Source organism: Gasterosteus aculeatus, chromosome 1 (genome assembly GCF_964276395.1).
Source record: "Gasterosteus aculeatus chromosome 1, fGasAcu3.hap1.1, whole genome shotgun sequence".
NCBI classification, from domain to species: Eukaryota; Metazoa; Chordata; class Actinopteri; order Perciformes; family Gasterosteidae; genus Gasterosteus; species Gasterosteus aculeatus.
In genome coordinates this window covers 14212763-14228752 of record NC_135688.1, presented here as the reverse complement: position 1 = coordinate 14228752, position 15990 = coordinate 14212763, and the positions used below count along the sequence as shown (strand labels likewise).

At 43.2% G+C, this 15990-nt stretch overlaps 1 protein-coding gene across 1 annotated transcript in view; it reads right to left on the bottom strand.

The window, feature by feature from the left end:
- The window catches only part of b3glcta (beta 3-glucosyltransferase a), a 44086-nt gene that overhangs the window by 26562 nt on the left and 1534 nt on the right, over positions 1-15990 (bottom strand). The window contains exons 2-3 of the mRNA XM_040181861.2: positions 10678-10721; positions 944-983 (exon numbers count right to left, since the gene is read on the bottom strand). Coding sequence (XP_040037795.1) covers positions 944-983; positions 10678-10721 — 84 coding nt within the window. The remainder of the gene's footprint in view (positions 1-943; positions 984-10677; positions 10722-15990) is intronic.

The following is a 15990-nucleotide window of genomic DNA, read 5'->3' as shown; positions in this document are numbered from 1 at the left end:
CGTGTGAGCCCGGCGTGGCACGAGAGTCATGCATGATGAGATCTTTTTATTTGCTCTACTTAGGAAATGTATGGTTGCTGTCAAATCGATGAAGAGATGAGAGCACTTTGGAGGAAAAATCTGAGCAACTCGCAAGATTCCGCTTTTCAAGGCAGGCATCACATAAAAGCCCCTTCACCAATTTAAGGAATTAGTGTGTGCTATTCAAAGTTCACCCTTTACAACATTCAAACACAAAAACAGAGTCCAGAATATGAGCCGTACTGCGAATAGCAGCTTTAAACACTCTGCAGCCAAGTCATTTATGGAAATAAGTATATAGATTCAAGAATACATACAGCAGCCTATAAAATCCCAATGTAACCAGTGTCCAGTCACATACTTACTCGGCATCAAACATGGCGATAACTTAAGCAAATTTACTCTACTTAGAATAACATTCAAGCTTCATGTTGTTCGTGAAATGGTGTCGGCTACATTATTGAAAGATGTATATAGCTGCAGCTATAAAACCGTATTTAGAATGAAATGCGCAGTGGTAGTTTTGGGTTATAATACATCTGACGGTCCAAGCTGAAATGGGCAAGAAATTTGCCCAGGAAAGAACCGGAGATATTTTATAGTCAGATTTTATATCAATTTTCAATACATGGCTCCTATAGCTATTGCTAACATAAAACAAAGGTTAGGGCCGTTGGTTTCCTTTATGCACCCGGTTATTATTATGTAACGGGTGATAAAAAAGTACCAAAATAATTATAATTTCAGTGTTCCTGCTAAATGATTATTTGTGAATCCCTATTCCTCGGGTTTCAGTAACTATTTCAATCCACGCGCAGAATATTTACACTGAATGGGCTGTAATCTAAAGCTTTACCCATTTATCAATTCCTTCTTCTGACTTTCTTACTTCTCTAGTACTGAAATTTGAAAAAAGACTTACCCAGTTGATTGTTGTGGATGACATGCATATCATCGTGGCTCTGAAAAGACAAGACGTGTTTTTTTTATTAATAATTACAGCAACGAAGAAGATCTTCAAACACAAATCCAAATAATGACCTATATAAATCCACCTTTTGTATTTTAGCGGAAAGATGCGGACAGTGAGAGAGAAATGGCTCGTGTGAAAACACTCAGTTTCGGCTGAATGCTCCATTTCATCTTCCTAATCACTAATTAAGACTTAGTGATACTAAAAATGGAAATCCCTGCGGGTTATTTGGAGAAAAAAAGGGGCGATACCCCACGTCATTAGTCCTTTCTAATTGTGTGGGTTTTTTTCTGCCTGCAGCGTTTGAGCTCCGTGCGTTCGGCTCAAATAAGCCACTCAGCGCTGTTCCACCTCCGGAGGGACGAGCAAATCAATCACAAGCTGAGCAAACTTTGACAAGACGTCTTTTCCCTCCATCTTCCTCGGGAAATCTTGCCATTTTTTGGGAGACGGCGTGAACGCACAAGCTCTGGCTGTTTCTAGAACTCCCAAACGAGAGCCGCAGAGTATTAATAGATAATGACAAACACGGGCCAGTTTTGATTTATGACTTCTTCTATGACTAACAATCATTTTACTGGCAAGCTGTTGCCGCCTTCAAAGGGCTTAACGAAGTCATAAATTCACTTTTGGCGGGTGCGTGGCAGTGGTTGCAGGGAATCACAAGGCTTTGGTGGCGGCTGTGTGAGCCGGTCTGTATGCATCCGGTTGTCTCATCGCTTTTGGAAGGCCGAGAAATTTCCCAAAGGAAACTTATCCATTGTGTAAATTTCCTTAAGATTGACAGCTTTCCCGCCATTGTCATGACAACGCATCTTTCATTTTTCAGACGGCACATGATTCTTTCCATCTCTCTTATTATATTCATCAAGTCATGAACCCAGCCCGTTTTCTTCAAATGCACACATAAGAACTGAAGGTTCTCCTCATAGGCAGCAATGAGTCACGCACATGCGAGGCTCTCGGTCTCTGGTCATATTTGCAGGTGATCAGAGTTAAAAGAGAAAATATATGCGCAGGCAGACGAGATCACATCAGGAGGATTTGATTCAGTGGGTGTAAGACATCAGCGTAATTGGACTCGCTAGCATTAGTCATGCCCGCAAGGTTTCTGTCTCATCTTATCACACGCACTTCTCCTGCGAAATCATTTCCCTCAGCTGGAGAGTGAGGACACCTCAAGGAAAGAAATGCCCAAGCCGGCAGAATTTGACTTGCTATCAGATAATTGCTCTGGTAAAATCTTTTCAACTTCAATAAATATGATCTATGGCAACAGGCAAATCGTGAAAGAAATGTGCCTGGATGAATGCCGCTGTTGTGACAGGAGAGTGGCAGGTGCAAAGATTTTTCACTCCGTCTCCTGCAGCACAGGAACGAACCCCGCAGGCAGAGAGGAAACGGAAAATCACTGTCGCTGTCCGAAAAAAATAAATCAAGACCCCCAGAGTGATAAATGGACCGGTCGGGGAGACCTTACCAATTATATCGATTGCGCACGTGAGAGCCTACTGTAGAGAACGTGCAGTATTTTTATGACAGGTTTTAATCAGTTTGTAATACTGTGTGTTCTTTCCTTCTGAGCTGTGGTACCGTGGCCTGTGTCGAGCCTGAATAACAGGCGGCCTTCTCATTCATCTCGATCGGCACACTACTTGGGCACAGCAGGATTATAGTAGAGCAGAAGCGTCGCTCCCGCCAGTCAGTGACTGTAAACGTGAGCACACGTCCATGAAATGGTTTGTTTTATTTGATAACCTGTTAACCCACTCGTTGGCTGCATGGGTTATCATCATTATTATATTGTCCAGCATTATACAAGTGAACACATGTTCTTACTCTTTTTGAGATGCTAAAACAATGTGATACAGCATAGAGAAAGCGTAACTTCATGTGTTGCATAATAGTGTTGGCATGTGAAGATCTTTATCCAGGCCAACGGATATTTTGTTGAACTATAATATTTTCCTATTGCCCGAGCCCAGTACTAGCTGCTGATATCTCCGTGGAGATAGGATATTATGAAAAAAAAAGCTGCTGCTGTCTTTAAGTATTACAAACACCTGTGCAGTGTTTGCTGTCACTTTGGTCTTCAAGCTCATGGATGCATTACTCCGTATTTCGTCCTCTTGCCTGCTGCTGTTTGTCGAGGGTGAACAGCTGGTTGAGATACTTGGATTATGTATTTACTGTATACTTGTACTAATAAAATGTAGGAAAACAAAGACAACAGTGATAAACTAGAAAGATGCATGTTCAACCTCCAATGCAAAATGAACTTCTGAACTCATGTGATCCACATTTAGCCTGTTCCATTTCAACAGTCTTTTTTTAGTTTCTGTTTTTTTCTGAGTGCTCTGTGTTGAGCTTTTTTTTTCTAATCCAAATGTAAACAACCCTAATGCCAAAACATACACGCTTATAATAGACATGGTCAAAAGCTTGTTCAATCCGGCTCCTTGATCACACTCCATCACGTGGGTGCAGGTGCGAGACACAGCTCTCTCCCTGGTAAACAATACAACATTCTGCGCCAAAAAACGGCTTATTCTCGTCTCACAGGGCTCGGCTCTTCTTCTGTACACAGGTACAGGTAAGGGCTTTCGGCCTCCGGCAACTCAGCACTGATGCAGACGGAACGCCAGAAAGATTGCGCCTTGTGTGGCGCAACAGCGGACGTTTACACGAGTATGCTCAACCTACACAATGGGGTTGTTATAAAGTCAAGGACACTCGCAAAGACCCCCTTTTTGAGCCCGGCCTCGGATTGGGAGGCTGCTGGCAGAGATGCACGTCAGAGCTCCGGCCTCGTGCTGCAGCTCTCCATCCCGAGGGCACAGGCGCTCCACTGATGTGAGCGACCCGTCAGGTCCCATTAGCCTTCTGTTCACTGATAGGAACAATGATTCAAGGTTGCAGGATTTTGGGGATTCTGACGTTTACAGAGCATAGTTGACGGACCTTCCATACCTCATTATGAATGGCCCTTTCTAGATTAGTATCAATTAAGGGATAAAGTGATTACAGCGTCAATTTGAGGTTGCTTTCAGATCTATTGAGCAGGTTGAAGAATTAAAACCCCCTTTGTTTCCGTCCTCCATGACAGGTAAAACATTTTATTCAACAGTCATTTTTCACCGCAAAAGCTCTGAATGTGTGATAACTTAATGACTTAGAACGTTTGCAGCATCGGAACACCGGGCGGCTTGATTTCAACTAAATTGTTTGAGCATAAAAGAATAAAATTGACTAAAACGGTTAACTTGCTTTTCATGAGGCTTTTCATTTCCCCCATGATGCACGACAATCCCTTTTAGACAACATTGTCCACCTGGAAACCAAGGACCTTTTTGATTGAGCTTTTGCTCAGGCCGCTGTTGGTTACTGTCCCTAAGCCTCTTGCTCTCATACATCACAAATGCAGTTTACAGAGGTTACTGCGGCAGATTTATCACTTGAAATTTATACTCATTTCTGAGACGATGTCTCGTTGATTTGAGACGCAGTTCCATCCCCCCGCTGTGGATTTTGGTGGCTGAAATGAAAACAGTCAATGATAAATTTTTCTTTAGTCTAGTTTCCAGCGGATTCATTTAAAATTAGATTAGTTTAAAAATGAATCTACTAGATAGCTACATGCATGATGTCAGGCTAAAAGAATGAGTTTAATGCCCAAGGCAAAAAGTCAGCACACTCGGCAATTGATCGACATTGTAGAAGACGCACACAGACATTCTTTTGATAATACAAACTTTGTGATAGAAAATGCTTGTACAATTAGTACCAACCAATTAAGCAAAGCTAACAGTTAACGTTGCCAGAGGTTTCTGGAAAATACACTTAAAATGTACAATCAGAGCAGTACAGAACTGATCCTTAATTTAAACTGTAACCTTACAAATTGACTTAGTATGACTTTAAACACACTGTTTAATCCGTTCCTTACTCTCCTGCTGTGGTGTATTTTGGAAAGGCTCAAAGCTCTTATAATGCCCAGTATGGCTCTGATGAAGCATGTGGAGGGGCCATAGCTTGACAAAACCTTTTGTGAATAGTTACGGTTGCTAAACTATGATGTGACACTGACAACACTCGGGGGAAGGATGTAGTCAACAGTCAATTTCAACTTTCCCCAGAATGGGTCTTCAGGGCAGAGCAACGTATATAGCTGGCTAATGTTCAGAGTTTTTTTCAATGGAAAGTAGCTAAAGCAACTAAGGCCAAGCTAAACTTTACTGAATGTAGCTAGCTTTATCAATATCTACTCACTGTGTGTGTGTGTGTGTGTGTCCAGCTGCCAATTGGTGCAGCGAAGGGAAAGCTGCTCCTTTACACTCACCGAACAAGAGAGCCGGTTCCCCCTCAGAGAAAATTTCTCTCAGAAATATTGTCGACCCACTTTGAGTGAGAGGAGTGAAGATTTGCCCAAGACGTTGCTGTGTTTGCCACTCGCCACTGTTTAACTGCCGTTAAAAGGGGTCGCTAACGTGTAAAGAAAAGTGGCTCAGGACAGGTGGCAACACTACAGCTGCTGTTACTCATCTTTACTGCGCAGCATTTTAAGAAACACCACTCATGCATCTTGTTAATACATCTGCATTTTGTAGACCAATTAACTGTCAATAAGCTGTGTTTATATAATTGGATTGTATCCATAGCAACAAGCATCCTCCCGTCTCCAGAAAAGTAGATAGATGCACCTGAATGATTTCATATCCAAGGGTTATAGGTATGTAAGTGAAGTGCATGTAGTGTGAAGGCGCCACACACACACACACACACACACACACACACACACACACACACACACACACACACACACTTCATTGTGAAACCCTGAGCTGTAAAACACGTAAATCTAAATGTTGAACCTTGAAAAACAACTTTCAAAGACACAATTTGTTTTTTACCTGCCTTTGTTTCTTTCTCTCCATTTGTTTAAAGCACACTATTATTAGGAGCAAGTGGCTTTTGCTTCATTAATATTATGGAAAGTGAAAGTGAACAACTAATGTTACAGCATTTAAATTTGCACCATTTGCAAGATAATGTGATTGGCAGGATTTATTACTATTGGCTGCATATTTAACTTGCGCAAGAAGTCTTTTTTCATTTTCATAACTCTTGTGCAGAATGTGGTAAAGAATACCAAAAGGTTGGCCAAGACCCTGATTTCTTGGGCTCATGCTGTTTGGCATAGTTATCTTTAAAGAAAATAGTAATAGTATATAACCTCAAATGCTTACGTGACATTTCTCCTCCTTTCCAGGTTCAAAGGGGTCAGTTTCCCTCTCGCACTGCACACCGAGGGATTCAGCTTTGTTTTTCCAAGCACAAGAGCTGTTGCCATCAGAGGCGACTAGACCGCACAAAAATGTTGACAGTGGTCCAAATCTTGTTGCCTAGGGCAACAGGGCAACGGCTACTGTCGAGCCCTGCCGGGGAAGTCGTTTGGGGTCACAGTGCGCTCCCTGGCCTCTCATGAGATGGCGGATATTTTTCATCAGATTCTAGCCACTTGGTTACATAGGAAAACATTCCTCCAGCCGTGATGCTTCGGCTTGCTGGAGGCCGGCTCTCAGTGTCGTGGTTCACCTGAGCCGAGTCAAAAGGCGTACAAAAGGGACACGGGTCGCCATGCAGTGCTGTAAGCAAACTAATCCCGTAACTGGTCGGTTAAGAGGGTTATTTCAACTTGAAAAGAAACTAAACACATTATTCACAGTAAATAATGCGTGGGAGAAATTCTATTAATACCATGAGAAAATAGAGGAAGTTATTCAAAATGAAGGGTTTCTTAGAAATAAAAAATAAATCATTTAAGAACCATGTTGAATTAAATTATTTTGGTGAGTTTCTTACAGAATGCGGCATCGGCTCTGTAAATCATTTTTCATGTGTTTTTTCTTCAAGAAAAATGATCTGAAACCAAAACAGAGCTGTTAACATTTCTTTTTTTTCATGTTGGCTCCTCTTAGTTTTTCATTGATTTGACAGAATACTGTTGGTAAGAGTCTACTTAGGGAGACAATCAAATCCTTCGCATCTAATCGCAACGTCACGTTGACTCAGACAGCAGGTTACCACACAACACAACAATTAAACCTTTTTTCTTCTTCCTTTAGATGTCAAAAGTACTGAGACTTACAATTACTGCCCTATGGTTGTTTTCCCCCGTCAATCCGTCACATGGCAGTTTGCATGCACATCTGTCAAAAATGGCTTTACTGCACTTTTTTTTAATCCTTACTATAATTTTTTGTGAAGCTACATTGACCTGTGACGACCAAATTCTGAGCAGTTCAATCGTGCCAGAGGGCTCACGGTGCTCCTGAGATCACAAGAATGGACCCGACATAACGCCTCCAGCTTTGGACAGCATGGAGACATAATTAAAAATACCTTGGACTTTTTCAAATGTAATAACTTTACTACGACTACTAAAAAGGTATTAAAAATATCACAGGTTTTGTTATATATATATCAAATTCTATTCTGAGAAAAGGTCATTGCAGCGGAGTTTAGGCATTGATTCAGACATCCGTCACACAAACATCTTGAGTAAAATGGTTTTGAAGAAGGACCTGCTGCGGATAACGTTGCTAACGTTGTTGTCCAATCAGACATGAGTTCAATCGAACGGGTCAGTGATTCTCTGCACAGAACCGGAGAAGATGTTTGTACAACGTAACCTTGGTGAAGTCACCATTAAACGCATGGAACGACTCACAACGATCAACACTTTAAATTACTTCTGCTGTGCAGGTTGTGTTCTTTATTTCCTATGACTGGTTTGGGCTTTTAACAACATCTAGGACCCCCCCTCCTTTCAGAATAATGCTTCCTGCTTGGGCTGTGCTGTTCCTTTTCCCCTTCATGTGCCTGGAGAAGGCTTGAGTGTCAGCAAAAATGACGGGAACATTAACAAGTTGAAGGCGTTCATTGGGTTTACGCTGGCCCTCAGCAGGAAGCTCGTAAATAATGTACTTGTGCGTCCTTTCGCTGCTCCGAGTCCTCTGAGCACATTCCAGGCACTTCTGCTTAATTTACCAGACTTTTGGCTCGCGTGTTTTTTAGCCTGTGCGTGAAGCCCGCAGGTGGCAGATAATCCCGCTACCTGGCTTCGTCTTTGCCAACCACTCCAGTGGTTTCCAAGTTCAAGCTGATGCCAGTCATCGCGGGCTTCAGGCTGTCTTCAAAGGAGGAGGGGCGCGGGATTCAGAGATGCTGAAAATTACACTTTAATGTCTACTGCTGCAACCGTGTTTCCTGCGTTACAAAATCACAAGGCTTTTGTCGCAATGTTTAGCAACTACAGTGTATTGATCAAAGCCGAGCATGGAACTTTTTCAAATCCTGACGGCAAACCGAAACAGATCCAGCGTCTCTTCCTCCGCCGCGAGGGAGCAAACAGTAAGTCACGGGTTGCAGAATCATCCGGGAGACGCGTTTACTTATTCTATAAACGTGTAGCGGGAAGTGTAACACTACCGGCTGCTACTTTGCATTCCAAGATCAGTGTTGCCCCTATCACACGCACCACGGGGGCCCCTGCAGATTTAGCCAGCTTTTAATCCTGCTGAGCCAGGCTGTTTGAAGTCAGACGGGGAACCCTCTCGTATTCAGGGGAAGGTCCTCTGCACCGGGCATTGGCCCAAAAACCACGTTGAATGCGCTGATAACTTGCACAGGGCATTAAAAGGTGGTTAAATATGCAATGAACAGCTCCTCGTTAACCATTTTCCAAAACAGACTGAAATCTCATATTTTTTCAAGTCAGATAAATGACATTACTTCAGAATTATTAATGATTTATCTAAACAAAACAATTTTACTTTCCCCCCACTACAACTAGCAACTGCTAAACAATCTAGACCTTTTTATTAAAAAGTTTAACTAGTACCAGTAATGAGTATAAGGCTAAAATAAGGCATGCAAAAATAAAAAAAAACATAATATTGCATAACGATTTCCTTTATTGTTGTCCCTTTTTAGATCCATACAATAAGTTAGTCAGCCAAACTAATAGCCCTATTTGAAAAAATGCATAGCAGGGCAGTTCGAAAAACATTCTGAAATTTTTAAAGTTTTTTAAACTTTAAAGTTGCTACACACATCAATGATACTTTTCAAATCCTCGTGAACGCCTCTTCACATCTGCATGAATTTAATCCCCATTAAGTAGTAAGAAAATACGCTACTTCCAAAACCGTGGTGAAGAACACCAGAAGTGAATGCCAGGAGTTGAGTTCTCTTCATAACTAACATGAACCAGAGCACACGAGGCTAAACCGCCTCTAAAGTAACCATTCGACTGGCTGCCAACAAACAACGTAGCACTTAAAAAGCTATTTTTTTCTAACTGAGTCTGGCACAGTGCTCACTTCAAATAAAACACACTGCGGCTGCATTTCATCACGACCAGCAAACTAGAACAACGAGGCCGAAGCAGCGTCTGGGCTCAGCTTTATCCAGCTAAACTAAAAATACAAAAGATGTCATCATGCCGTTCCCTGGCAAGCCCGTAACAGCCCACAACAACGCTAAGCTAATGTCACACAGAACATCTCACATCTAAGAAATATACAGGACCAACAACAATAACTTTGTTATCGTGGATTGCAACAAGGTACAGAAACTTCCTTGGTATCTCAGCTTCCTGCTCGGACGTGCATAATACTCGGTTGGAAAATAATCATTCAGTTCTTTCATTTTTCTAATAAATCAAATTTTTCTTATCTTTTCATTTTTAAATATAAAAGATAAACGTGTTAACTTTAACAAGGCGGGGCGCCCCCCTAATTGGATGTTAGGGGGAAACACTGGCTGGTATTATTAAATAGAACAAATGTCTGAGTAAAATACCATTTTGGATCAGCTCTTCTTTTGGGAAACAACCTTCAAAACAGTGCAAATGCATTCACAAACACAAGGCATGTTGGGAAGGTGAAGGAGAAACGACCGCCGCGGTCCCCTGGTAACCAGGCAACAGCGCCCGGGAGCTCGACAGAAGCCGCATGTCGGGGTCAAGAAGGGAGGTTTGGACAGAAAAATATGCTCTTAAGATGCCTCTGACATTCGCGTCCAAGTACGTAGTCAAAACATTGACTCCATAAAACAATTTCTCCGCTCAATCAAGCATTGCCTTTTCCCGGAATGTGACACAGACAAAAATAGAAAAACATGTTTTCACCTAGATTATACTTATTTTAACTTGGAAGTTTAGTTTTTTGGATATAATTACCACCTGTGATCATTTAAAACTGTGTTAGTGAAAACACGCGAGGGAGAGAAGCGGCTGGCATCAGTGAAAAGCAATTTTCCATTTCTGTGACTGTGCCGGGCGACCCACTGTCAGCGTCTCCTCACGCCAATGAGAAGTAGAGCGACTGAACATGTTCATTATTTATTGAGCCGCAACTGCAGGAAATGCAGCTGCGGAAGATCATCTCGTACTTAAGGAAAGAGCACATGGATTTGAACTGCGGAAGGAAACGCAGCCTCCGATCTAGGGGACAATGATCCGTGCATAAAAAGAAAAGAGACACTTGTTCACTTCATCTGGTCGGGGAATTACGGCTTTAATGGAGGTGATGAACGATTTAACCTAACTAATAAAGAAACAAGCAAAATGGCAAAGGTGAAGACTAATCTCCGCACAGGAAATAAACTGCTTTCCGTACCTGTGAGCCTTTTCCTGAGCTGCCAGCAGACAAGTTGATGTGGACTGGAAGAAAAGAAAGTGAAAAATATATTATTTTAGACCACAGCAATGAAAGAAAAGGCCATCGTAAGCAAGCAGGGTTAAACAGAAAAACCTGCTCCAGTTTATTGTATCTGAAAAAGAAGAAGACACATTAACAAAAGGTCATTCCTTTCCTGCTGAGCCGACCATTCGTCTATTCCAGTTTGTAATTAGAGCACTGAGAGTTTCTAGCCAATTAAATTGCCATTGATTCCGAGATGAGAAAGTCTCCTCAAAAAGATTCCCAGGATTTCAAATCGATACGTCAAAAACAGAAGAATGGATTTATACAGCCGTTTAAATTAAATCAGGCGGCTTCTCCCCCAACATCAGTCGGCTTTAAATCTGATTTTAATGAGGTGACAGCACAGAGAAAGAGTTAAACCTCCATCTCCTGAGTCGCAGCGCCACGGAGAGTGTTGATTAAAACTTAAAAGCAGAAACGTTTTCTAGGAATTTGGGCTTTAGTGTCATAAAAGAATATATAAAAAAGGTACGTTGGCTCAATATGCAGTAAATTGATCAGATAACACCTCAGTGTATAAAGCGACCAAGTGAGAACAAACAACAACAAAAGCAAAAAAACAACAATGAGGAGTTTTTACAAGGTCAAAATGTGCCAACCAGGCTGGAGGACCAGTGTGTTTGCAGGTTCCTCTCAGGGAGAATACTTCAAAAGAGCAGGTAACACCTACATTTAGGGAGTGATTACTGTGATTACTGCGTCCACAGAAAGACTGAAGCGTCAGAGGGGATTCTAGTTTACACAGTTTGTTTTGTATGCAGCTAGAATATTAGAGCTTTACTGTTCGTAAAGACTTTTTGTGACGAGAATATGAAGTTATGAACGCTCAGAATATCTGAGGAAAATCCTCCATATCGTCCGGAGTGCCTGGAGATAATGAGCTGGGAAAAAGGGGCATTTCATGAATGAAATTCCCCTGTTCAACACATGACACTATCAATAACAACATTGGTCACATTGAATGAACTGTCAACCTTGATTTTTAATGCAACTGGACCAGAAGCCATAAAAGAGTTCAGAAAAATGTGACGTGTGTACATCCGCAGGTCTGTGAGAACTGAGGAAACTGTATCCCCTGAGGACCACATGATGGTTAGAACCCCAAGAAACCAAAGCTCCATTAAAAAGGACCTTGAGCTATTTTTTTAATGTATCATCATGTGATCATTCATCACAGTTTTAGCAGTTGTTAAACCGGTTTCTTTAAACCATGGTCCTCTATACTTTCCTGTATAGACCATTGGGGCGCCTAAAGAAAAGAAAAGCCTGTGCTTGCTGATAAAAAGGAGGGACTATGGGAAATAACCATGTACATTAACTGCCTCCTTCATTTATCAGCGACAAAACTAATTCGGTATTATCTCCCGCCCACAAACCATAATTGCCATGTGAGGCTCACAAAACATAAAATACGATCCAGCAAATCCCCGAGCTCCATAGAGCGAGAAGGCGGTACATTATCTGGCGCGGGACGCCGCTAAACCACTCAAAGCCTCCTACAGGAACACGTCCGTGGCTCATTACATGGCGGCCAACTTCTCTGAGCTTGTCCCGGCGAGGGAGCGGGAGAGACCCGCGGGGGGGAGACGAGGAACTCCCGACATGAAGTCAGGAGTGCTGATGGGAGCACCTGTGCCTCACCGCGTCTTCAGCCTGCATAATCAAGCCCGTTGTTTTCCGAGCATGTTTTCACCGGAGCCGCGGCGAGGTGGGACGACCCGGCCCGCTTTGATTTCAGGAACACCGCAAATAGCTGTACATGCTGAAAGCTCAGAGTTCTTCAGTTTCACATGGTCTCTGTGAGAAAAATGCAACTCCCAACGCAATTAGCCAGGGAACACGCTGCTCATCACCACTGTGGAGAGGAAGGAGGCCGCGGTGGATGTACAAAGAACATTTGTACTGTGGGTGTAGGGCGACAGACTTTACAGGAATACGATTCCTTTTTGTCCCAGATGAACGATTGTGTCAGCAGCCACTCCTTGATGGATCCGGAGTAATTAAGCGATACTTGCTTGTAATACAGTTGTTCGGCGTTTGACTGCACTCTCCGCCTCATCCAGGGCTTAATGCGTAAGGCGGGAGTTAAAATAAATGGGAGTCAGCTCATGAAAGCAATTCAAGTTTACAGACATGGAAGTGCAATACATGAACACGAATGCTAATTAACAGTCGGTGCCAGCTTCAAAAAGGCTCCGATAATCACCGCGTCCACATGTCATTGTTCAAAGCAGAATGAGCTGACTAAAAGCCTCTAAAAAAGTCAAGCCTGCACAGTGCTGCCACCCGAACAGACGTCCCCAAACGGAGGGCAATTAAACCGAGCCCTTCTAAATCCACGGCCAGCAGCTCCCAGCTAAGGGGTTTGTGCAGAAAAACCATCTGTGTGGCAAACAATGGCGTCGAGCGGCAGGAGAGGACAGCCAAACATTCAGCGAGTAAAAGAGACTCAGACGTTTCCTCCACAGCTGGCAGATCACATGAAAACCTAAGAGCCCACTGAAAAGTGGACTTCTGCCCGCGGGGCAAAGCGTACCCAAATGGGATTCTGGCGAAGGCCGTTTATGTCACTGAGGTGCGTTCAAATTCAACACAAAGTTCACTTTCATCTTCATGCAAATCTGTCAGACTTGAGGGGGTTTTTTTTTGGTCGCCGTCTGTAATCCCAACAGTACGCGTGCAGGCTTCAGAGAACTGATCTGCCTGTGCAGATTGTGCCTTCAACCGTAGTGGAGGATGCTGGGATTCCGGTGCCAATGCAGGACGCAGTTTGCCTAAACCAGTTTGCATTTAGCGAGTAAGAGTTTCATGCAGCAGATGGGTGTTTGCTGCCCGACACAAATTCTCCATTTACGGTTGGTTTTCCATTACAACCATTGTTGTCCACCATACAGTTACTATGCAGTTATTGCAGAATTTTTCCCATGAAATTTGAAAGCTTTGGCATGAGATGAAAAAATAAATTGTCACTGAACCGCTTGTGGATTTTGCACAATGCTGTCCAATGCTATGTGGACGCTCTTCTCTGCCGCCGACAGCGTGACAGCTCAGACCGATCTCAAAACTTATCAAGAACTGAAATTCTTTCTGCTATGACCCCTGGTTGTTTCATCCTTGTCTTGCGTTCAAGGAGAGGAGTCATGCATCTCAATAAGCAGCACTTTTAACTCTGCAGACCTGATTTAATGTCAATTTGTGCTGCATGGGTGTTTGCTTCTTTCCGTTGCCTGTCGGCCTTCTCCTTTTGAAATTTGCTTTGTGCTCAGCCTGAACATATTATACAAAGATATAGTGTCAAGGTTTTTTGACTTTCTCTGATTATTTCATGGGTGAACATATAATGGGGAGCGAAGCAGCAGACACTCCTCGTGCTAAAAGGAGCTCATAAAAAAAGAGCCACAGATGGCACACAGTTTGCCCTGAAACATACAACTGTAATAATGCCTGTGATTTGTATGTCAGGCATGTGTGCTGCACAGGATTCATCGGCCGTTGTGTCACATTAAATCTCAACGTTTCATGTACATTTAAGCACCGCCAGCAGCATCTAGAATCCGTTCTGGCACTCTGAACCCAGCTGCGGCGCTCTGTCGGGGGAATTTATTTTGATTCAAATACAGTTAAACGTTAGAACGTTTGACAGATCTCCATGTGTTCAGATACTTATTATGGTTGTTAATTCGGAGCATAAACTTTAACGGTGAAGCATGGAGTATGGTGTTGGACATTCCATGAGTTATTTGTTCATCAACAATGTATCTCAAGTATCATACAAACTGGTTTGACACCAATGTCATCAAAGTGTGACCACATTGATGCAGCAAGTGCATTGCCAGAAAGCAGTCCTGCTAATAGTGGAGCAGATCCTTCAGTTAGTCGATTTACCAAAATCTACAGATTTTGATGCATAAAACGTTCCATTTGCTCTAATGTGAAGATTTCCCGCTTGTCTTATGCGAGTCACTGAAGTTGAATCTAATTTAAGAGCCATCAATAACACATTCGGCATCTCTACCAGGTGCATGGTCCACAGAACCCGTAAGCCATGGAGAGAAGTCACCGCGGCTGCTCGCGTCCTAAATCTCGGCCTTTCCATCACTACCCAGCTGGTGGGTTACTGTACAGCTTCTCTCCAGTGCCTGAGCTCTCTCCTTACCGCCATCAAACCCAAAAATCACGCGAATTGAGGGGTCTCAGGATCTGGGGATGGAGAGATGAAACCAACCTTGAACTAAGATGACAAGCAGCAATAACCTTGGAGGTGTTGCGCAAGTGAAGTCGCTGGAAGTCCAACACGGAGGTGCTGCTCCTCACCGCGAGCCAGTCATGCTCAGACAGCTCCGGTGCACACGTCGCAAATGACAGCTGAGGTGGCACCCTGATCCCCCCCTCGGCCCCCGAAGTTGTAAACCTCGGGGAAACACTGCATACAGTACGGGGCGCGCAGAAGAGCAGCTTCGCCTCTGCGGCAAACGCACAAACCGGCGGATTGCCGCACTCACCCAGGCGAGAGCGAAAGACTGATCCTAAATAATATGTGACAACAGACTCAGACTCTCACAGATCTGAGTCGCTGGGTTAGCTTACTCTCCCAGAAAAGGAGTACACAGAACTCAATTTGATTCGAGAAGAAAAAAACACTGGTAACGCAAAGGGAGAAAGAAATCTTCAGAGGATTTTCCATGGAGTGAGTGACAAAATAAAAGAAAAAGAGAGCAGCTTCATAAATGCAAGGCAGCTGCTGATAAATCCCGTCCCAATGATCTAAGTGACTTCGTTCAAAGGGGAAGTGACAGAGGCAACTCACCAATTCACTTTACAAACGATCAGCATGTAAACAACGGCTACAGTAAGTGTGTGCTAGGGATGGCCTGGGGCGATATACCGGTTTCATAGTTCCTTATGGTGTGAACTTCTCACACACGCTCATAACATTTTTTTTAAAAATCGGAAAAATCCAACATAAGTTAACGTAAGATTAGTAAACAATTTGTTGCAAAGTTGGTCGAGCCGCTGGTTTTGCCTCTGGTGGCAATGCTAGCGGCAACAACAGCTAAGACACTAACAAGCTAACTCGCTGACACGCTAACTCGCAAACATGCTAACATTCTAACTCGCTGACACGCTAACATGCTAACAAGCGAACACGCTAACAAGCTAACTTGCTGACACGCTAACTCGCTGGGCAGTTGGACCGAGTTGGCCAGCTGCTCAGGTGCCCTGCAG